This window comes from Zootermopsis nevadensis, unplaced genomic scaffold, assembly GCF_977971745.1.
Source record: "Zootermopsis nevadensis isolate Lab colony 2312 unplaced genomic scaffold, Znev_1.0 Znev_ptg000028l, whole genome shotgun sequence".
Classification (NCBI taxonomy): domain Eukaryota; kingdom Metazoa; phylum Arthropoda; class Insecta; order Blattodea; family Termopsidae; genus Zootermopsis; species Zootermopsis nevadensis.
The window spans coordinates 13,785,250-13,802,674 of NW_028259160.1; the positions used below are offsets into that span (position 1 = coordinate 13,785,250).

A 17,425-nucleotide genomic window follows, 5' to 3' on the forward strand; every position below is an offset into this window, starting at 1 on the left:
CATGTTCACATGCAACAAGAAAGTTGCAAAGAATCATAATCCACTCCAGCAAGGGCCTTCACAGGTATCACATAATTTCATCATATCCTTTCTTTCCTACACAGTCCATTAACAATCATGCCAGGCACTTAGTCATATTTGCAGTAGATTGGTTCACTGATGAGCTACCAGGCATTTAAATGATCGAATTCATGTTCACACTAGTGTGACTCTCTGATGTAAGCCTGGGGAATGGGCAATCCACATGCAAACGTGCCAATGTGTTATGGCATCAACTATTACTCCCTGTATTCACCCAACCAGGATTAGCAATTATCTACAGAGTCCTATATAGTCACAGCTCCTTTAATATTTGTGTTTATGTTCATGCCGAAGACAATACGGTATTTAAGTTTGCGTTAATAGTATACCGTAATTTAAAACCCTTAAAATATTCATGGCAATGGAAGTCATCTGTGTTATGTCACCATGTAGTCTTGAAGGTAGTTACCATCTCTGAGAAACATACTGCCTCTATCTAAAGAGTGAAGATGGGGATGATATGCTCCTCTGAAATGTTGGTAACCACCTACAAGACCATATGGAGACACAACCCAGAAGACCATCAATGACAACTCCAGCACCACACCACCACCAAATCTGAGAAAAAATATTCATCTTCATCAATGAACAGATCTTTAATAAAGCTGCACAATATACTTCAAACAATGACTGCCCATACATTCATCACGCCCCATTACCCACTAATCCTTTGATGAGTAATCATGTATACATATTTCTTAATGCGACATCACCCGAGGTATACATGCATTTACATTTGTTTTGTTTTTGAACATTCATAACATTTTGCTATCTTTGTTTGGTGAAACTAGTCTTCTGAGATGTACACTGTTTGGATTTTCCAGTTAAGAAATAAATACAACAGAGTTAGCCATGAAAATGCAATAGTAACATGGGAATTTTAATACAAATGTCAAATTCTTGCCTATTTTAGTATCAAGTGAGAAGATCATTTATGTGCTATGGACTGAATTTGATTCTCTTTACTGAAACTGTATAAATGTGATGGTCTAGTAACAAATTTCTATGAATCAAGGCACTACCAAAGTTGAAGGATAGAAAAGTGAGTATGAATTACTATATCGCCTACAGACACCAAAGAAAAAGTACACCACTATAGAAAGTAAGCAAATCAAGAACATTTACTTTTGTCTAATACTATAAGGTACACCATGCATGTGAATTAAAAAGATTAGGAACCACTGGTCAGAATATATGGAGTACACATCAATGGTGAAGCTGCCTTCAACAAAAATATTTAATCTTGTTGTCTGCAGATTCTCACGGTGCCTTTGATAAAGCACATCAACATAAGGTTTAACATGAACATCAAACTCTTATTAGCATTTTTCCACTACTGTATTTTTAGTTTTTGAAAGATTTTGTAACAGTAAAACTGACCCATGCAGTGGAATTGAATTCTAATGTGCTGTTCCCACTGTGACCTCAGCGTCCCTCTTGGGTGTCTTCCTTTTATTTTCATGCTCTTCTTTGAGATTCTCTCTTCATTCATTTTTAAAATATATTCATACCTGTAAGATTTGAGGTTCTCACAGCAGTGAGTATGAAGATTTCTGTCTTCTGGGTTGTTGCGCTGTGTAGTCTGGTCGATGTCAACCAACATTTCAGAAGTCATACTGCCTCCGTCATCAGGGCGATCGCTGTGATGGCGGAGCCAGTATGACCTCTGAAACGTTGGTTAACATCGACCAGATTACACAGCGCAACAACCCAGAAGACAGAAATCTTCATATTCATACCTCCTTATTCTATTATTTGTTAATTTTGCTTCTAAGGTACTTATCTATAAATTCTAAGTTTTTGCTTCTTATTCTCACCCTTCTGGTTCTTCCCCCCATACTGCTGTATAAGCAACAATATTCACTGCACCATTAATATAGTAAGTATGAAGATGGCAGCCTTCTGGATATTGAGCCATGTCGTCTCGTCAGAAGGCTTTCATCTTCATACTTGCAGCTAAGAGGACCTGAAATCTCACAATATAATATATAAAGTATCTGGCCATCTGGAGGTGGCTTGGTAAGCCAAAAATACATCACAGTAATACTCCATCTAATTCTTCGCTGTATAATCTTAATTCATTAAAACACTCTTTGACACCCAATACAAAGAAATGCCTCTCAAGAACAAAAAGATAGCTGTTGTCTGGATTGTAGCATCAAGTAGCAATGACTCATCACCTTAATAATGGAGACAGCAAGGATCTTTCAAACACAAGCAAACTTATATCAAACCATTCAACGCCACTACTCTAGACATCCATCTTTCTATTCACTGCCATGAGAACCTCAAATCCTACTTCTTGAGAATAACTTCAATCAAGTCAACCAACTCATGGTGTCTTCTTCAAGGAGGGCAATTCCTTGGTAAATCAGCCATAACCAGGCCCATCATAACATATGTATATCTCGTGAAGAACAAATATTTTGTAAGTAACTTTAATAAAAATGATGAACAAAATTCTGAAAGTACTACATGAAAATTAACTTGCATAATGCTAATTTAGTTTGCACTTTTGTTCCCAAGAACACATTCACAATGTTTAATGTACTCTGTACTCACCCTCTGGGCACTTGTTCTCTGCTGATTTCCATAGCTGAGCTCATTTTCATCAATACAGAGGTCAGAATCTGAGTCTACCCGAGATCGGGACAGATTCTCCTACAATAAACAGAACAGTACTAAACCATTCTTTATTGTTCAGTAAAGAAATCAGAGCATGTCTTCACTATTCATATCTAACATGGAGCTTGTATGGTAGCCTGTAAATTATAGTGAATAAATACAAACAAAATTAAATGCACCCTACAACTTTTAGTGCAGACTTGTAAATCTCCAACACACTTTCATCACAATCTGGCAAATCGGTTTCAGGAATGAAACATGCATATTGGTGGACATGATCACCCATAATGCATTCAATTTATGCAACAAGTACAGAGAACAACAAAAGAAGTGTGGATGGCATTCAGTACCTGTGTCATCTGTTCTGTTGTAGTCAAGATCCTAGCTACAGGGTTGCAGCACACTGGGAGTGTTTCTAGCAGAGTGGGCCGAGCATGGGTCAGGAAAGGCTTCATGTACTTTACATCAAAGTCACCCCATATGCGAGCCAGCCATGCTTTGTCATTCAACTTGCTTCCAGCACTGCCTTCTCGTGTCTGATCTGCAATTTCCTACAAAGAGAGAAAATTCCAAAGGTGACTTCTGTAATGTTGTGCTGTGTAGTATGGTAGAAGTTTGCCAACATTTTAGAAGTGTTTACTGCCTCTATCATCAATGATTATCCTGATAATGGTGATCATATGTAATTCTGAAATGTTGGTAAACTTCCACCAGAGTACATGGTACAAACATTCCCAGATGACAGTAACCTTCATACTCAATGCCATGAGAACCTGAAATATCACAATGAAAATCTTGACTTTAGATCAGCATGCCACAACATATCCTTCAGATGTTTTACATAGTATTAACTACAGGTAACCTTACTCAGTTTTGAAATTACTTTCTTGTGCCTAGTAAGTCCCTAATGTTTCAAAACAAATACAGGTTCAAATATGGGAATAATTCAGATACTGTGCAATACATTCTTTCTTGGTTTACTTAACCATTATATACATAACCATGCTGTAACAATTATATACAATAAATATTCAAGCTACTACTTAAAATGCCTGGATTTGTAACCAGTTACAACTTGAATCTATGCTAATATGCAAGTCCAAGAATTTAATAATACACTACTTTGAATCTGCAAAATTGATTGCCTAAAATAAAACATTCTACTTTCATTAAATTATGTAAACAAAAAGTTCTGGGAAGATCTGAAGATACCTACTTTCCTTCAAATGTATATAGAAAGGCTAACAAGACATACAAACTAAACTAATAATTACACAACTTAATGAGAGTGTGTGCATAAATCTATGCTAGTACAGATTCCCAATGTGTTAAAAATATGTCAGATACATGCTGAAGGGGGTCTTCTGAGATGTAATGCTGAGCAGACTTCTAAGAAGGTACCAACATTTTGGCGAAAAATACTGCCCACACAGCATTACAACCTAGATCAACATATCTTCCTTGTCACAAAAACTTCAAATCTCATATCAGATATCTAAACCTTTCACAATACCACCATGTTTGCTAATTGTTAACATGAACAATTTTCAGGTATGTTTAAAATTTATCTTCATACAAAATGTTGCATGCCCAATTCTAATGTCACAATTTACTACCTTCAAGTGGAAAGTTAAATACAAATTTCATGCAGCCACCACATTATATTATGTTCTTATAAAAAGTACCTTTTTGGAAATTACATACTTTCCTACGATATACTATTACACACTTCCACTTCAGCAATTTAGATGGCCACCAGCTAGTAATGCTGATGACAGGAAATTATGGTCTCTAGTGGCAAGATGCTCACACTAAGCTCGAGTAGAATCCATCAATTGATTCAGAGCTACAGAGGATAGAAATATAGAAAATATGCTACATATGAAAACATTATCTAAAAACTGTCTTATCCTATTAAATACTGACCCTATCAGAATTATCAAATAGACAATCACTAATGCTTCCTACCACAAACGATTCCTGTGCTACAATTCAAGATCAGACTACAGTTTAACCAAGGATTTGTCTGAAAGGACTGGTAAGTAATGCTCTCTCTGTGCTTAATAAAAAACCATGCCATGCGGACATATGGTAGAGTGGAGATATAGTGCCATGTATGCTTGAACTCAGCACTATATGGAGGCAAGTGTGTCAACTTTATGTCCTGTCCACTTTACTCCCAAGGAAAGAGCACAATGCAAAACAAACAGTTCAAAGGAAAATGCAGTTCTATACATGCATAACAGCTTCATGCCCTGGCCACTTTACTCCCAAGGAAAGAGCACAATGCAAAACATCCAGTTCAAAGGAAAATTCAATTCTATACATGCATGAATGTCTCACCCCAAGCATGGGACTCTGCTTGTCCCTCTGACTTGCTTCTCCATCACCACAAATCTGCTCCACTGATGGACCCGCCTGTAATACCATCACATGTGACCACAACACCAGAAAAACCAAAAAACCAGGTAAGAATGAAAGCACATCATATATTTGACCGATACAGGTAACACGTCAGACTCAGTCCAACATCTGGAAAATTATGTTCCACTTGATATCAAACTGGACTTTCCAAAATTCAAATGCTGACAAAATAAATTTAAATTTTTAATGGTGAAGTTTCATATACTCATACAACTGAACCTCAAAGGGGAGTGCCTATCGAACTGAGATTTGCAAAATCACATTCCACCTAAATATCTGACTTCAGGAAAGAACTCCAAACAATTTCCCAGAAAATAAATACACACCACTGAATAGATGACTGTACTTCTTCAGTAAAGAAAGTATTAATGAGTACCTGCAGTATCTTACCCAACATGTTTATGTACTTCTACTAAACAATTTTCAAAATTTGAGACTGCAAATATCAAAGAAACTCTTAATATGTTGCTGATATATTTTTATATGTCTGCAGTAATATTCATATCCAATTTACAAAACAAACACACATTATAATGATGAAGCATAAAACAGCAACAATCATTTGAGGCACAGATGGTGGAAGGATAAAACTGGTGCATTTATGTGGATTGAAAATGAAACCATGAAATATATTGCTCACAACCCACTACAAATCTTTCTTATTCATTTCCAAGTCCACATAATGGCACACTAAATGGGACAAATGATGAATTGGGAAGGATGTGGTAGTCCTTCTGTCCTATTTTAAGGCAGTATCTCAAGATTTCCCAGAAGTACTGAGGACAATCACACTGCCAGGATAATCACCCTTCAAGCCAGAAATCGAACCCAATGTCAATTGATACGAAGCAGCATATTTAATACTGGATGTAACATGGATAAGGCAGCAGGAGCAACAAATTTGCTATGAACTGATAATTGTAACAAAGGAGTTGTGAAGTAATCAATGTTACCAATCATTATCCTAATGGTAGTGCATCAGTTGAATGGTGTGCTATACACATACACTGATGAATGTGAATGGTTGACTGCTTAAAATAGGCCACAACCACTTCCTTCCTAATCCTTAACCTACTCACAACTCATGATCATCTTCCCATCACATTTGTGCTATACAAACCCTGTAATCAACCAATTAATCAAAAAGGCTTAAAAACATTCCTGAAAACATATTCCATCTGAATGAAGCAGTTAAGTTCGGATTTATTCTAGAGTCTTCTTATAACAATGTACTGGTATTATTATAATCTTCCTTGACCTTATCCACTGTCTATTGTTTAAAAATTCTAAAATCCAATGGGTTTCAAAGGCTGGCTCTGTCTCCATCTTCAGGTGAGAGGGTTATACTCAATATGGCCTGTCAGATAAAGCTAATTTTAAAAAATAAATTCTAAATGTTTAAACAACAGACAATGGATAACATTCAGGCAAAATATTGCAATAAAGTCAAGTCAGGAACCAACAGTAGGTAATTAGCCTCTGATAATAAGCTATGTCAAGACATATGACATTAGTTCCACCAGGTATACCACCTCCACCATTTCCACACCAAAAAATATGTTTATCCCTCAACAAATTCACAGAAAAAACAAACAATATTAGGAAGCAATACCTACCACATCTGTCGTCCCCATCGAATTGTAAACCTACGTAGTGACGAGTCACATCCAAAAAGAAAGAAAAAATACTGCCATGAGACTTGGAGTATCAAGCTGACACTACATCTCTATATTATACAATCTATTGTATTGAGAATGCAATTATACTGAAAGGCTGATACCAACCTCTACAGACAGATATTAGATGTTTCATTAGTTAGACTGTTTAAAAGCTATGAAAATACAAATTAATCAGAAGATAATCTGGCTTGAAATATTAATGTAACACGAACAATTATCTGAAACATGCATAGATAATTAGCGTCTGTAAAACAAAGTAATCAGAAACAAACTATACGTCATTCATGATGACTATAGAATGAACACACATACCAAACAAGTACCAATGAAATAATGGTACCATACCAAGTTTCAGACAGGAAACATCCAAATAGTATAATTCTATCCCTTATGGTAGAAAGACAGGCAGACAGAAAATCAGTAAAAATAGATTATTCATAGAGTATCACACCATAAGTATTTTAGTATCATTGGGGGTTAGTAATCAGTGGCATTCAGAATTTTACAACTCCTTTATTACAACTGTCAGTTTACTGCAAACCAGTTAATCAGTAATCACACCTGATGCCATGTCTATGTTTATACCCACTCCATAAACATTATGAACGACGTACTGTCCTACCAGACATACATGCATTTGATTTAATCCTTTATTATTTCACTTCACCAGGGTTCAAATGTTCCCTTCAGCACTCTGTTCTCAGATACCATCAACACCAGTATATATATGCTGTTTCCTTACAGCAAAAGATGAAATTTCACACCCATATAAATCAACAAGCAAAATTATAGTTTTGTATATTTCAATCTTTGGACAACAGACAATAGAACCCATACTAATACTGTGACTTTCCTGTGTGATCTAATAAGAAATATTTTCTTTATCACTCTGTCTTCCATGACTTGTCATTTACATTCTTCCATTCAAGTAAGAGACCACATTTCTCAAACATACAGGGGAAAAAAAAAAAGTTTTATACATCTTGATATTTGGCACTTTGGATAGTAAATGAGATAACAGTTTCTGATTTTAATAAGAAGTGTTTCTCAAATTCATTACGCTTATAATTTCTTCATGAATCTCATTTTTGTCTATTCCTGTTGTTTCCAAATGCATAAGTCTGACATAGTTCCAATTTTGTTTACAAAATTATACAATCTGACTAATATGCTCGCTCATCATGCCATCACAGACAATTAAAAACAACAACCTTGCTGATACATTAGCCTATTCCTTTCCCATTCTCAGTACAATACTCACACTCCTCACTCCAGTGTATGGCAGCATCTCCACCTCCTCATCCACTCCAACCCTGCAAAAACAACATGCATCAACACCTTTCTCACACTGCACTACTGAACATGTTCCAACATTCAATCACAAATATCCAATGTACATGGGAAATTCATACATTATGGTAATTCACCATGTTACTTATAATACACCATCGCTCTCGGTGGACTAGTGGTTCATGTGCTCGCCACTGAACCCAAGGTTTGAGGGTTCAATCCCGGCTGAGGTCGGTGGATTTATAAGGGTGATAAAAATCCATAGCACAGCTTCCTTCGGAGGAGAAGTAAAGCCGGCATAGATTTATGGCATGTAAAAGAACCTTATGAGCATGATACAAGATGTTTCATAAGCAAAATTCAGCGGCCATTTCTCACTGAAGCCTCCTGATTAACTGCTAGATAGCTCTGGGAGTCAAATCAGGATTGAGTAGAAGTTTTGCAGAGTTAATGGGCTGGTTACTCACTAATCACAAATGCACACTTGAAGACCAAGAAACCTTCGAAAAGGGAGGCAGCAAAAACCCACAATCGGGTTGTAGAGCCAATAAACAACAACAACTTATAATATAACACCACATTACTTTTAAATAAATAATTTCCATAACAAAATAATAAAGACTTATGAACTATAAGACTTAATATTTCCTATCCTGACACAAAGTTTCGCAATATTCTTATACACCTCATAATCATGTTTTCCTCTCAACAGTGTAACATCACACTATTAATTAACAAAGAAAGAAAAAACTTTTGCACAATATATGGATTGTGATTAATTAAAGCAATGCAGTATGGGCAAAAATTCATGCTTGTTGAAACTGTTTAAAATGCAACAAAAGAAAAAATACCAGGCATGACAGAAAACCCTATTCATTATAGGATTAAAATTAACATTTCAAGTGCTAGTTTTTTGCCTGAGTTGCTAGGAAAAGTTGTGGTAGGTGTGCCACAATCCAAAACAATTGCTGCTTTTTTACTGCAGAAAGTTCAGTGAAAAATATACACAGAGAATAAACATGCAAAATGCCTTTGCAAACACTTCATGCTTATCTTGTACAGAGTAAATCTTATTCAATATAACAAAACAGCCCAACCAATCTAACACACACAATGGTAGTTGGTTTGGTGAAAGGGGTTAATGGCCCACAATTTTGGTGATGGGTTTATGGAGACACTTTTATTTGTGCTTACGGTATTTTGAACCAAGTGAGAAGCTGCATTGTGGCCCCTCCCTGCACTATCACAGTCACAATGACAATCAGTGACGTAGTTGTTAACATCGCCTGTCTTGCATCTGACACAGTGTTCCGAATAGCCAGAGCAAATGACATGGCACCACGCAAACCTACGAGACAGAAATCTCAAATCATCAAAGTCACAGAATTCTATACTTACTCTTATTATACAGAGTTGATCAACTAGAAGTTAAATGAGAGAAGGATCCTTTAGCAAAAGAACAGAAATCAAAAGACAAAACTTCTTGCACATCCTCAGTCTTGACATACACAAAGAACAAATTACAAAGTATTAAGTGAAGAAAAAACTGTGAAATGCCTCACTATTTATTCATTCATGATGCAGTGGCTGATACTGACAAGAAATGTTAGTGCTAAAATTATGACAGCAAAATGGATGAAAATTCATTTTTAAAATTTGATTTTGTATAGAGCAAAGTGTACCTGCAAAGAACAGCATGTGCTGAAAATTCAGTGGTATCTTTGGCTTGCGTCCTAAATTCAAAATAAATGACAGTGGATAGATGTTAACTGCACGCCCCAGCATGGCACAAAACTGTCAACTGTTAAGGAAACACACAGCAAACAGTGTTACTAAATTTCACTTTCAAGTCCACTTTGTGAACTGAGTCACATGATGAAAACCCTACTACTGGTTTTGCTCTTACATCCCAGTGGTGGCAACATTTACTTCTTGAAACTCTGATTACTGAACTGCATAAAAATTATATTTTCACATAAAAGTCATGTGTCTCTGTCTAGCCTTCACTTGTACCAGGTTTAACAAATCAATCCACTTAAAAAAACATAGTAGTGTACCACACAACTGAAAATTCTACCATGAATATCATGAATATTCTAAACTTGAAGTAAAACTACCAAGATAGCCAACATAGTATGAAATCTGGTATCACAGAAAACCACACTCTAAAGTACTCTTTTCCAACATTATTTAATATTGTATCTACTAAATATATTTTTTGATGTGCTACTGAAGGATACAAATCCAGCAAGGATAAAACCAGGATCAAAATGATGTTTAGGAAATGTGAACATAGACACTCCAATGTATGAGAAAATGAAGTTCTCTGCTAAGAAATTGAGTAGCTCAAAAAGTTTCTTGGTCCGCGACCTAGAGTCTGGTGACAGATTGTTGTAAGTGTAGTGAGCCTGGCAAATCCCACAAAACAATACTGCCACTACACCTGTAAAGAGAAATATAAAACTTGGTGTACTTCACTGTACTTTCTAAGAAAAGAAATAAGCATCATACAAACAAGTGCCAAGAGATCATAAAGCTGTTCCATCTTCCCATTGCTGTTAAATGGCTTACACAATGCTGTATTACCTACCAATGTTATGTACCATAAACTTAAGACAATGATATAATAGTTGCTGATTGGAAGGGTTGGGAATGTAACCAATTTCAATATTTCTAATACATTTGCCTGCAAGGTTCACAAAATATGTAGTCCCATGATTGTACAAGACAATAAGATTTAAATCAGAGAATATGCAAAAAACTTATCTTTCTTGGGGCTTACACAGAAGGTCAGTTCAGAGGTTTTTCCCAGAAATGTTTCAGTCTCCACATTCAAGATGAAGTGATGGCCATAATGTAGTTATTTACTGTTTATTTTACAACACTTTTTCAGTAGCTTAGACTATACAGCATATGAGAAGATGACAGTATATAATGAATTAGAAGGAATGTGAATGGCTGAATTTAAGGTATTATCCCAGTATTCACATGGAAGGACTGAGGAAGACCATGAAAAACCTCAGTCAGAATGGCTGAGATTTGGACCAGGGACCTCCTGAATATGCATCAGGAGTGTAAGTTAATTGACCACAAGGTTTGGTGCAACAATGTACTTATTTCTCAAACTTAATAAAGACAAAAACCATACTAAATAGTGCACCTACCTGTGAGTTCCGAAGCCTCAGCTATGAGAAATGTGCTGTATGACATGAGCACAAACAGTGCTGATTCTAGTAGTGGGAAGTCACGCACATGCGTAAACTTGGTTAAGTGCTGGATTGTTAAGGATACAAATCCATGTTTCAGTAAACACAATAACCATTCTAAAACTTATATCAAACACACTGTGCTTAGCAATGGTCAGAAAGTCATTATGTACCTCCACTCATATTCCATCATTATAATCATGCCCATCAGCCATTCCTATTTTAATGGGAAATGAATAACGAGAACACCAACACTATTAACAACAATAATAATAACGCCCTTTTTCAGATTATCAATGCCCTACTTGCTACAAGTAGCAGTATTCTCTCCTAATGCACTGTCTTTACTCATCATGAAAGTAAGCGGTCCAGTGCACTCCAAAAAACAAAAATAAAAAATTAGCCTTTCTGTGTTTATGTAGTAAAATGATTCTTAGAAAATGATTTTCATTCAAAGCAAAAGACTAATGTCATTTTTATAAAGCACACATGTTCTTCATATAACAGAAAATCTGCCATCTCAGGGTAATGGCAATTAGCCCAGTTTTAAAACATGACTGAGCACTGGCTTTGCATTTAACTTGTGATGACTATGCATCAATGCAGCTCAAAATATCCCACCACACAATATAAAGGGACTGCCATAACAGCAGTAACATACGCAAATGCACACAATTTGTAAATAAAACTTCAGACCACTATTCTAACATTCATTGTATTTAAATCACATAAATGAAAACAGCAATCCATGTCAAGGGAGTGGTTAAGAATATAAATGATGAAAATGCAGCCAAGAAAAACATGCACACATAACATCCACTAAGAACAATACAATATAAAATACAAAAAGCAAGCCCTTATATACTGTTGTTAAAGGATATGATAGCAGTGATGCAGCCCATAAGTGCTCCAATTAGAAGAGAGAGGGTGAAGATACCAAAGAAGTCACCCAGTGCCCTGAAGAAGGCCTGTGTCTCAAAACCACCTGTTCCTGACTGGTAACGTTCTCCATAGTTCTGTATTGATCTGGAAACATTGAAACATATATTAATTATATGTAAGTATATTGTATTAGACAGTAATTACACACATTAAGACATTTACACTAAGATACATTTAGCTGAGCACCTGTGTATCAGCACTGGCTAGACAATTTTCAGTAATATAACAAAATCTATAAGTTAACTACAGATAACGAGCCTCATGAAAAAGAAATTAAAGTCTCAGACAACTTATTTAGTGTTCAAATTCCTTAATATTAAATTTCTTCCACAGCTGGCTAGATTATGCGGTCTACCTCAATGCTAACTCTTATTGTACAAACTTACCACTTTACATAATGCCACTGATAAAAAAAAGGTCACTGAAGATAATAATTAAATGACTATCTCACCCTACTATCTGACTACTGTGATGCAACATTTAGCAGCTGTAATAAAGTTATAATCACTACCGTATCCTGCTTTAGGTTAACACATCTGCTTCTACCGCCTCCTCACTCTGTGCCAATAAGAGCTTAAAATGTCTTAACTTTGTCATCAAAGTTTCCCATTATTTCCATTCAGAGAACTCACATTAGTCTTAGTATAAGACTGCTTGGATCACACATTTAAACACCTGTCAATAAATGTGTTAAATCCTATGTCAGGCACCTTCTAGAAGAGAGGTATATGGATCAATAATAAGTATTTCTTTTAAAAATCTATCAATCTGTACAAGCTCACCCACTAAGCACGATAGCCACTGCATCATTCAGGACACTTTCTCCAAACACTAGGGCATATAAGTTCACATCCACATGCAGGTCATTAAAAATTGCCAAGATTGTAAGAGGATCTGTAGAAGAAATCAGGGCACCAAAGTATAAGGTGTCCAAGAAAGTGAAGCTGCCCTTGAGGTTTGGCATCAGATAGGTAAATCCATACATCAGGGCTCTGCAGACAAAATAAGTCATTTATGTAACATGGTGGAGACAGAAATCAGAGCCTCAGACTGGACCAGCATAAAAGAATATTTCATACCTTATAAATAGCCATATGGTCACTGTAATTAAGATCATACTAAAACATTCAGACCCAGATACGAATTTGCCACACAACAGCTTTTAAAACTTATTCTAACTGGAGGCAAAATCTACAATCATTTTTTCAACAAAACTCTTACCCCACAACAAATGATGAAATGGTCGTACCAATCAGGGCAAAAGTCAGGATAGCTCCGAGATTGCGGAAGAAGTACTTCTGAAGAAAGAAAGAAAAAACAAGTTTACAAATCCATGATTAACCATCACGATTAATAATAGGACACTTCAAACTGGAACTGGAGAAATGAGAATGATGATAAGTTACAGGACATTCTACTTACTGATACAGTTTTTAAAGTTCCAAGTACAGGAAAGCCAACAGCAAGGGTAGGAGCAACATAAAGAAGGTGGGGGGGAGGGGAAGAGGAAAAACAATTACAGTTACATTCTGACATAACAATACTTTTACCACATTATATCTCTCAGAACACAATTAGTGAGCTGTGTGCCTCTCCTCATTCAATTAGGGTTATAAATTTTATAAAAACTAAGTAGCCACTACTCAATATAGACTATCAAGTTACAGTGAAATATATGTAAATTTTTCCAACCTTATTACAGAATTTATTTATGGGAAAAATATTAAAATTGCAAGCACACAAAATATTACATATAATTGCTTTAATCAAAGAAACACAGCAACATGACATCCAAAATTTGTATGGTAACAAGTCAGATACTAATCTAATATTAGTGCAAGCAGTATTAAAATCTCTTCACAGTTCTCAAATGCACCATGCAAATTCCAAGTGGTTTAATGCTTGTTATGGCAAAATCACTTACTTTGATGCACATTAAAATGTAATGCACTACAGAGCCCGTTATGCTGCTATCTTCATATTTTGTGGAGAAAGTTTCCAAATGACCTCTTTCTTTTATGGATGGTTACATATACTGATAACTCCATTTCCTTACTCTAACTAGGTTAACATGTTATCAGCGTATCAAGAAATATATGGAACTCTACATTAAACAACATTTTGCATTTGACAATGTTCAATGGATCTGATTATTGGCAATGTCCTCAAAAATGGCTGGCGCAAAATGTTCACTGTATGATAAGGTATAAGCATTCACTGAACCCCTATCTAAATCTAATGAAGATAAAACAAAAGTTGCCTTAAAAGTGACCTAGACTTCAATAAATATGGACTGAATGGAAATGGAATGGCTGTGTTGATTTGGCATAGAATAACTTTCAGGGTTTTATAAAGACACAAGTAGAAAACTCTTCTGTACTGAATGGCAGCAAGACCTTCCTGAAGTTAATTTGTATAATCTGTATAATGAATAACACTATGATCCACTGTTAACATTCCAAGATACTAAACTCTGCTACATTTTCAAAGAATTCATTATTAACAGTCATCAGAACCGTACAGATCTGTAGCTAGATAATTTAGAGCAGGCAATATTGTATGGTGAACAAATGAGTCAATACTCACTCGCTTCAAGCTGTAACCAGCATGGAATATTATTGGTGGCAAAATTATATTAAAGAATATCTCAGGATCAAATGTTGCTTTCAGATCCATCTCATTATCCTCAACATCCACGATCTCCTCGCGAAAGGCATATGCATAGGTCTTGTTGGATAGAGGTGGATTACCACCTCTGTTGGGAAATCGAAGCCACAGTGTGTCTGGTGGCAGTGACAGGTTGTATTTGCTGTCTTTCTCTGGAGAGACTGCCATGTGGAGTACTGGTGTCTTGCTGCCTGCATAGCGAATCAATGCTCCCACAATCAGACCTGCAGCAAATAAACATGAGATACAAGGGGATATCAACAGGTGGTGGTGGTGGTGGTTATGAAAGAGGCAAGTGCACCTGGTGTACTCTAGTGTGACTATAACTGACATGTTGTTGCAACTTAGCAAATCAAATTTCCCCACAACAAAACATGAAACATAATATAATTATTTATTTAATTTACAACTCTAACCACTACACATTCAGGATTCCAGACTAAAATACACTATAATGTGTTGCTTAACCTGCAATACCTTGGTCTGTAACTTTTGTATTGTTCTTATTTATTCCTGTGAGATCTGCATGGCCAGTGGAAAATTGTAAATTTGTATATCTTGGTTTATTTAATAATACACTACCAATTGTACAACAAACCAAAAAAGGCACTAAACATAAAACTTACCAAACCCAAATCAACCCTCAACTCCTACTCATGTGGCAAATAGGGACACATCAGTAAACAGTTTAAGATGGTTAGTGGAATATGACCATGTCGACTGTATGTGAGCTCTTCACGAATTATAAACGTAAAACAATCCATGAATAAAACTGTAATAAATAATGAACAAATAGCAAGCTTCAACGCTTCAGAAAGTGCAACGCCACTCCAACTATCAGCAAGAGAAATGTTAAATGACAAAAAAACTGGTACAATACGTTGCTCTGAATATAACAAATGTTTATACAAACCATAGATGACAGCTAATCCTGTTTCGTGAAGAAACCTGAATCTCCGGTGCTTGAACAACCATATTGTCAACACTGTGAGTATCAGCAAAAATGTGTATAAAAGCAAGTTTAAACTGTCTATACGATGTGTAAACTGTGCTTTAGCATCGAGCTCAATATCCGTTGCAGCAGAATTTGCACAGTACATAAATATATAAAATGATGAAAATAATAAAAGTACACGCATTACACCCACTTCCGCCATGTTTACATTACTAAGTACACCAACATAAAACGTTTATTATATCCCTAAACGTTTCGTTAAAGTCCCCATTAATTCAATATTTTGGGGACATATGAACAACTTTATTGGCAACCCTTACAGAATTAAGTACGAACGACACCTGCTGTGGTGCCAATCATTCGGCCCTACGACACTACTACGTTTGCGGTCATATGTATCACGCGACTAACCGCAGTTGGATTAGATCCAAGCATAGATAACCTACCAATATAATCAACACAGATATACCAACATAATTAATGTAAGAGTCCCTATATGCCCGAGAAAACCAATCTAACTTAGCAACTTTGGTAACACGACGTTTGACTGTCTCATTGGATGTTGTGATACCTGATGACAGAGGCAGCAAGTACTTCTGAAACGTCAGCAAACTTCTGCCAGAATACTCGGTGTAACATATCCGATGACAACTTCATCGCGGCCGAAAGAACCAGAAACCTCCAGACTACGTTCTTGAGGCTCAAGAAAAAAATAATTTTTGCCTATTGACAGCCATATATAGTGCAAAAATTGAATATCAATTGTTACATATCATTACTACAACTGTATATAAACATTTTCTAAACAGCTGTAATACAATTACAAAATACATCTATGCACCATTTATTTTTTTTCCTCTCCCGCTTTCCCGTCTGCCGTTACAGCAGATTAGTAACTCTTGAAACATATTTCTAGCATCCAAAACCAAATTTGGCTTTCCATAGCTATCAGTATAGTGACTGACTACATACTGGTCAGCCAGGGTTCAAACCCCGACAGGGGTAGCACATTTTTCCTATAGCCTCTGCATTTGGACCAGCTTTGGGGCTCACTGAGCCTTCAGTGGGTACCAGGGTCCCTTCTTGGGGGTAAAGCATGGCCAGGGCATGACAATGACCACTCACTCCTGCCTAGTGTTATGATTAAGTAGAAGCTATACCAACTCTCCCCCAAGCGCTTATAACACATTCACTACTGGGTATATAAAGAGCTGACTAGTTTTAAATGGCAAAAATAAAAAAATATGTTACACTTATTTACCTCTTAGAATGGCAGGTATTGCTCCTGAACAAATATACTTTGCACTCTTGTGATGTAAATAGTGCATTTATAAACAATGAACAGAAGAATATTTAGATTGACTTAAGTCAATGCTGGCAATTTTACACAAGTTTTAGCAGATTGACCTAAGTTGACTTGGCAGCGAATGTGTTAATGTAATGTTCCAGCATGTGCTTGGAGGGAATAAGTAAAACCATGAAAAACCTCTGGCAGGATAGTTTGCCTCCAGGATGAGGGAACTGAGATGTTTGGTGTAATGAATAATCTAAGAAAA

At 36.1% G+C, this 17,425-nt stretch overlaps 1 protein-coding gene across 10 annotated transcripts in view; it reads right to left on the reverse strand.

The window, feature by feature from the left end:
- Nhe3 (Na[+]/H[+] hydrogen exchanger 3) overlaps positions 1-16,331 on the reverse strand; it is a 23,491-nt gene extending 7,160 nt beyond the window's left edge. For 2 of the 10 annotated variants that reach the window (XM_022070216.2, XM_087357000.1), the window contains exons 1-14: positions 15,828-16,330; positions 14,834-15,138; positions 13,469-13,545; positions 13,030-13,239; positions 12,187-12,331; positions 11,264-11,369; positions 10,340-10,542; positions 9,782-9,893; positions 9,294-9,447; positions 8,071-8,122; positions 6,747-6,776; positions 5,050-5,124; positions 3,057-3,257; positions 2,644-2,742 (exon numbers count right to left, since the gene is read on the reverse strand). In XM_022070216.2, the coding sequence (XP_021925908.1) occupies positions 2,644-2,742; positions 3,057-3,257; positions 5,050-5,124; positions 6,747-6,776; positions 8,071-8,122; positions 9,294-9,447; positions 9,782-9,893; positions 10,340-10,542; positions 11,264-11,369; positions 12,187-12,331; positions 13,030-13,239; positions 13,469-13,545; positions 14,834-15,138; positions 15,828-16,071 (2,013 nt within the window). In that variant the 5' untranslated portion in view covers positions 16,072-16,330. Of the gene's footprint in view, positions 1-9; positions 1,593-2,643; positions 2,743-3,056; positions 3,258-5,049; positions 5,125-6,746; positions 6,777-8,070; positions 8,123-9,293; positions 9,448-9,781; positions 9,894-10,339; positions 10,543-11,263; positions 11,370-12,186; positions 12,332-13,029; positions 13,240-13,468; positions 13,546-14,833; positions 15,139-15,827 lie in introns of those variants that run through there. The other 8 variants (XM_087356999.1, XM_022070214.2, XM_022070220.2 and 5 more) reach the window with 6 other exon arrangements.
- Between the last annotated feature and the right edge of the window lie 1,094 nt (positions 16,332-17,425).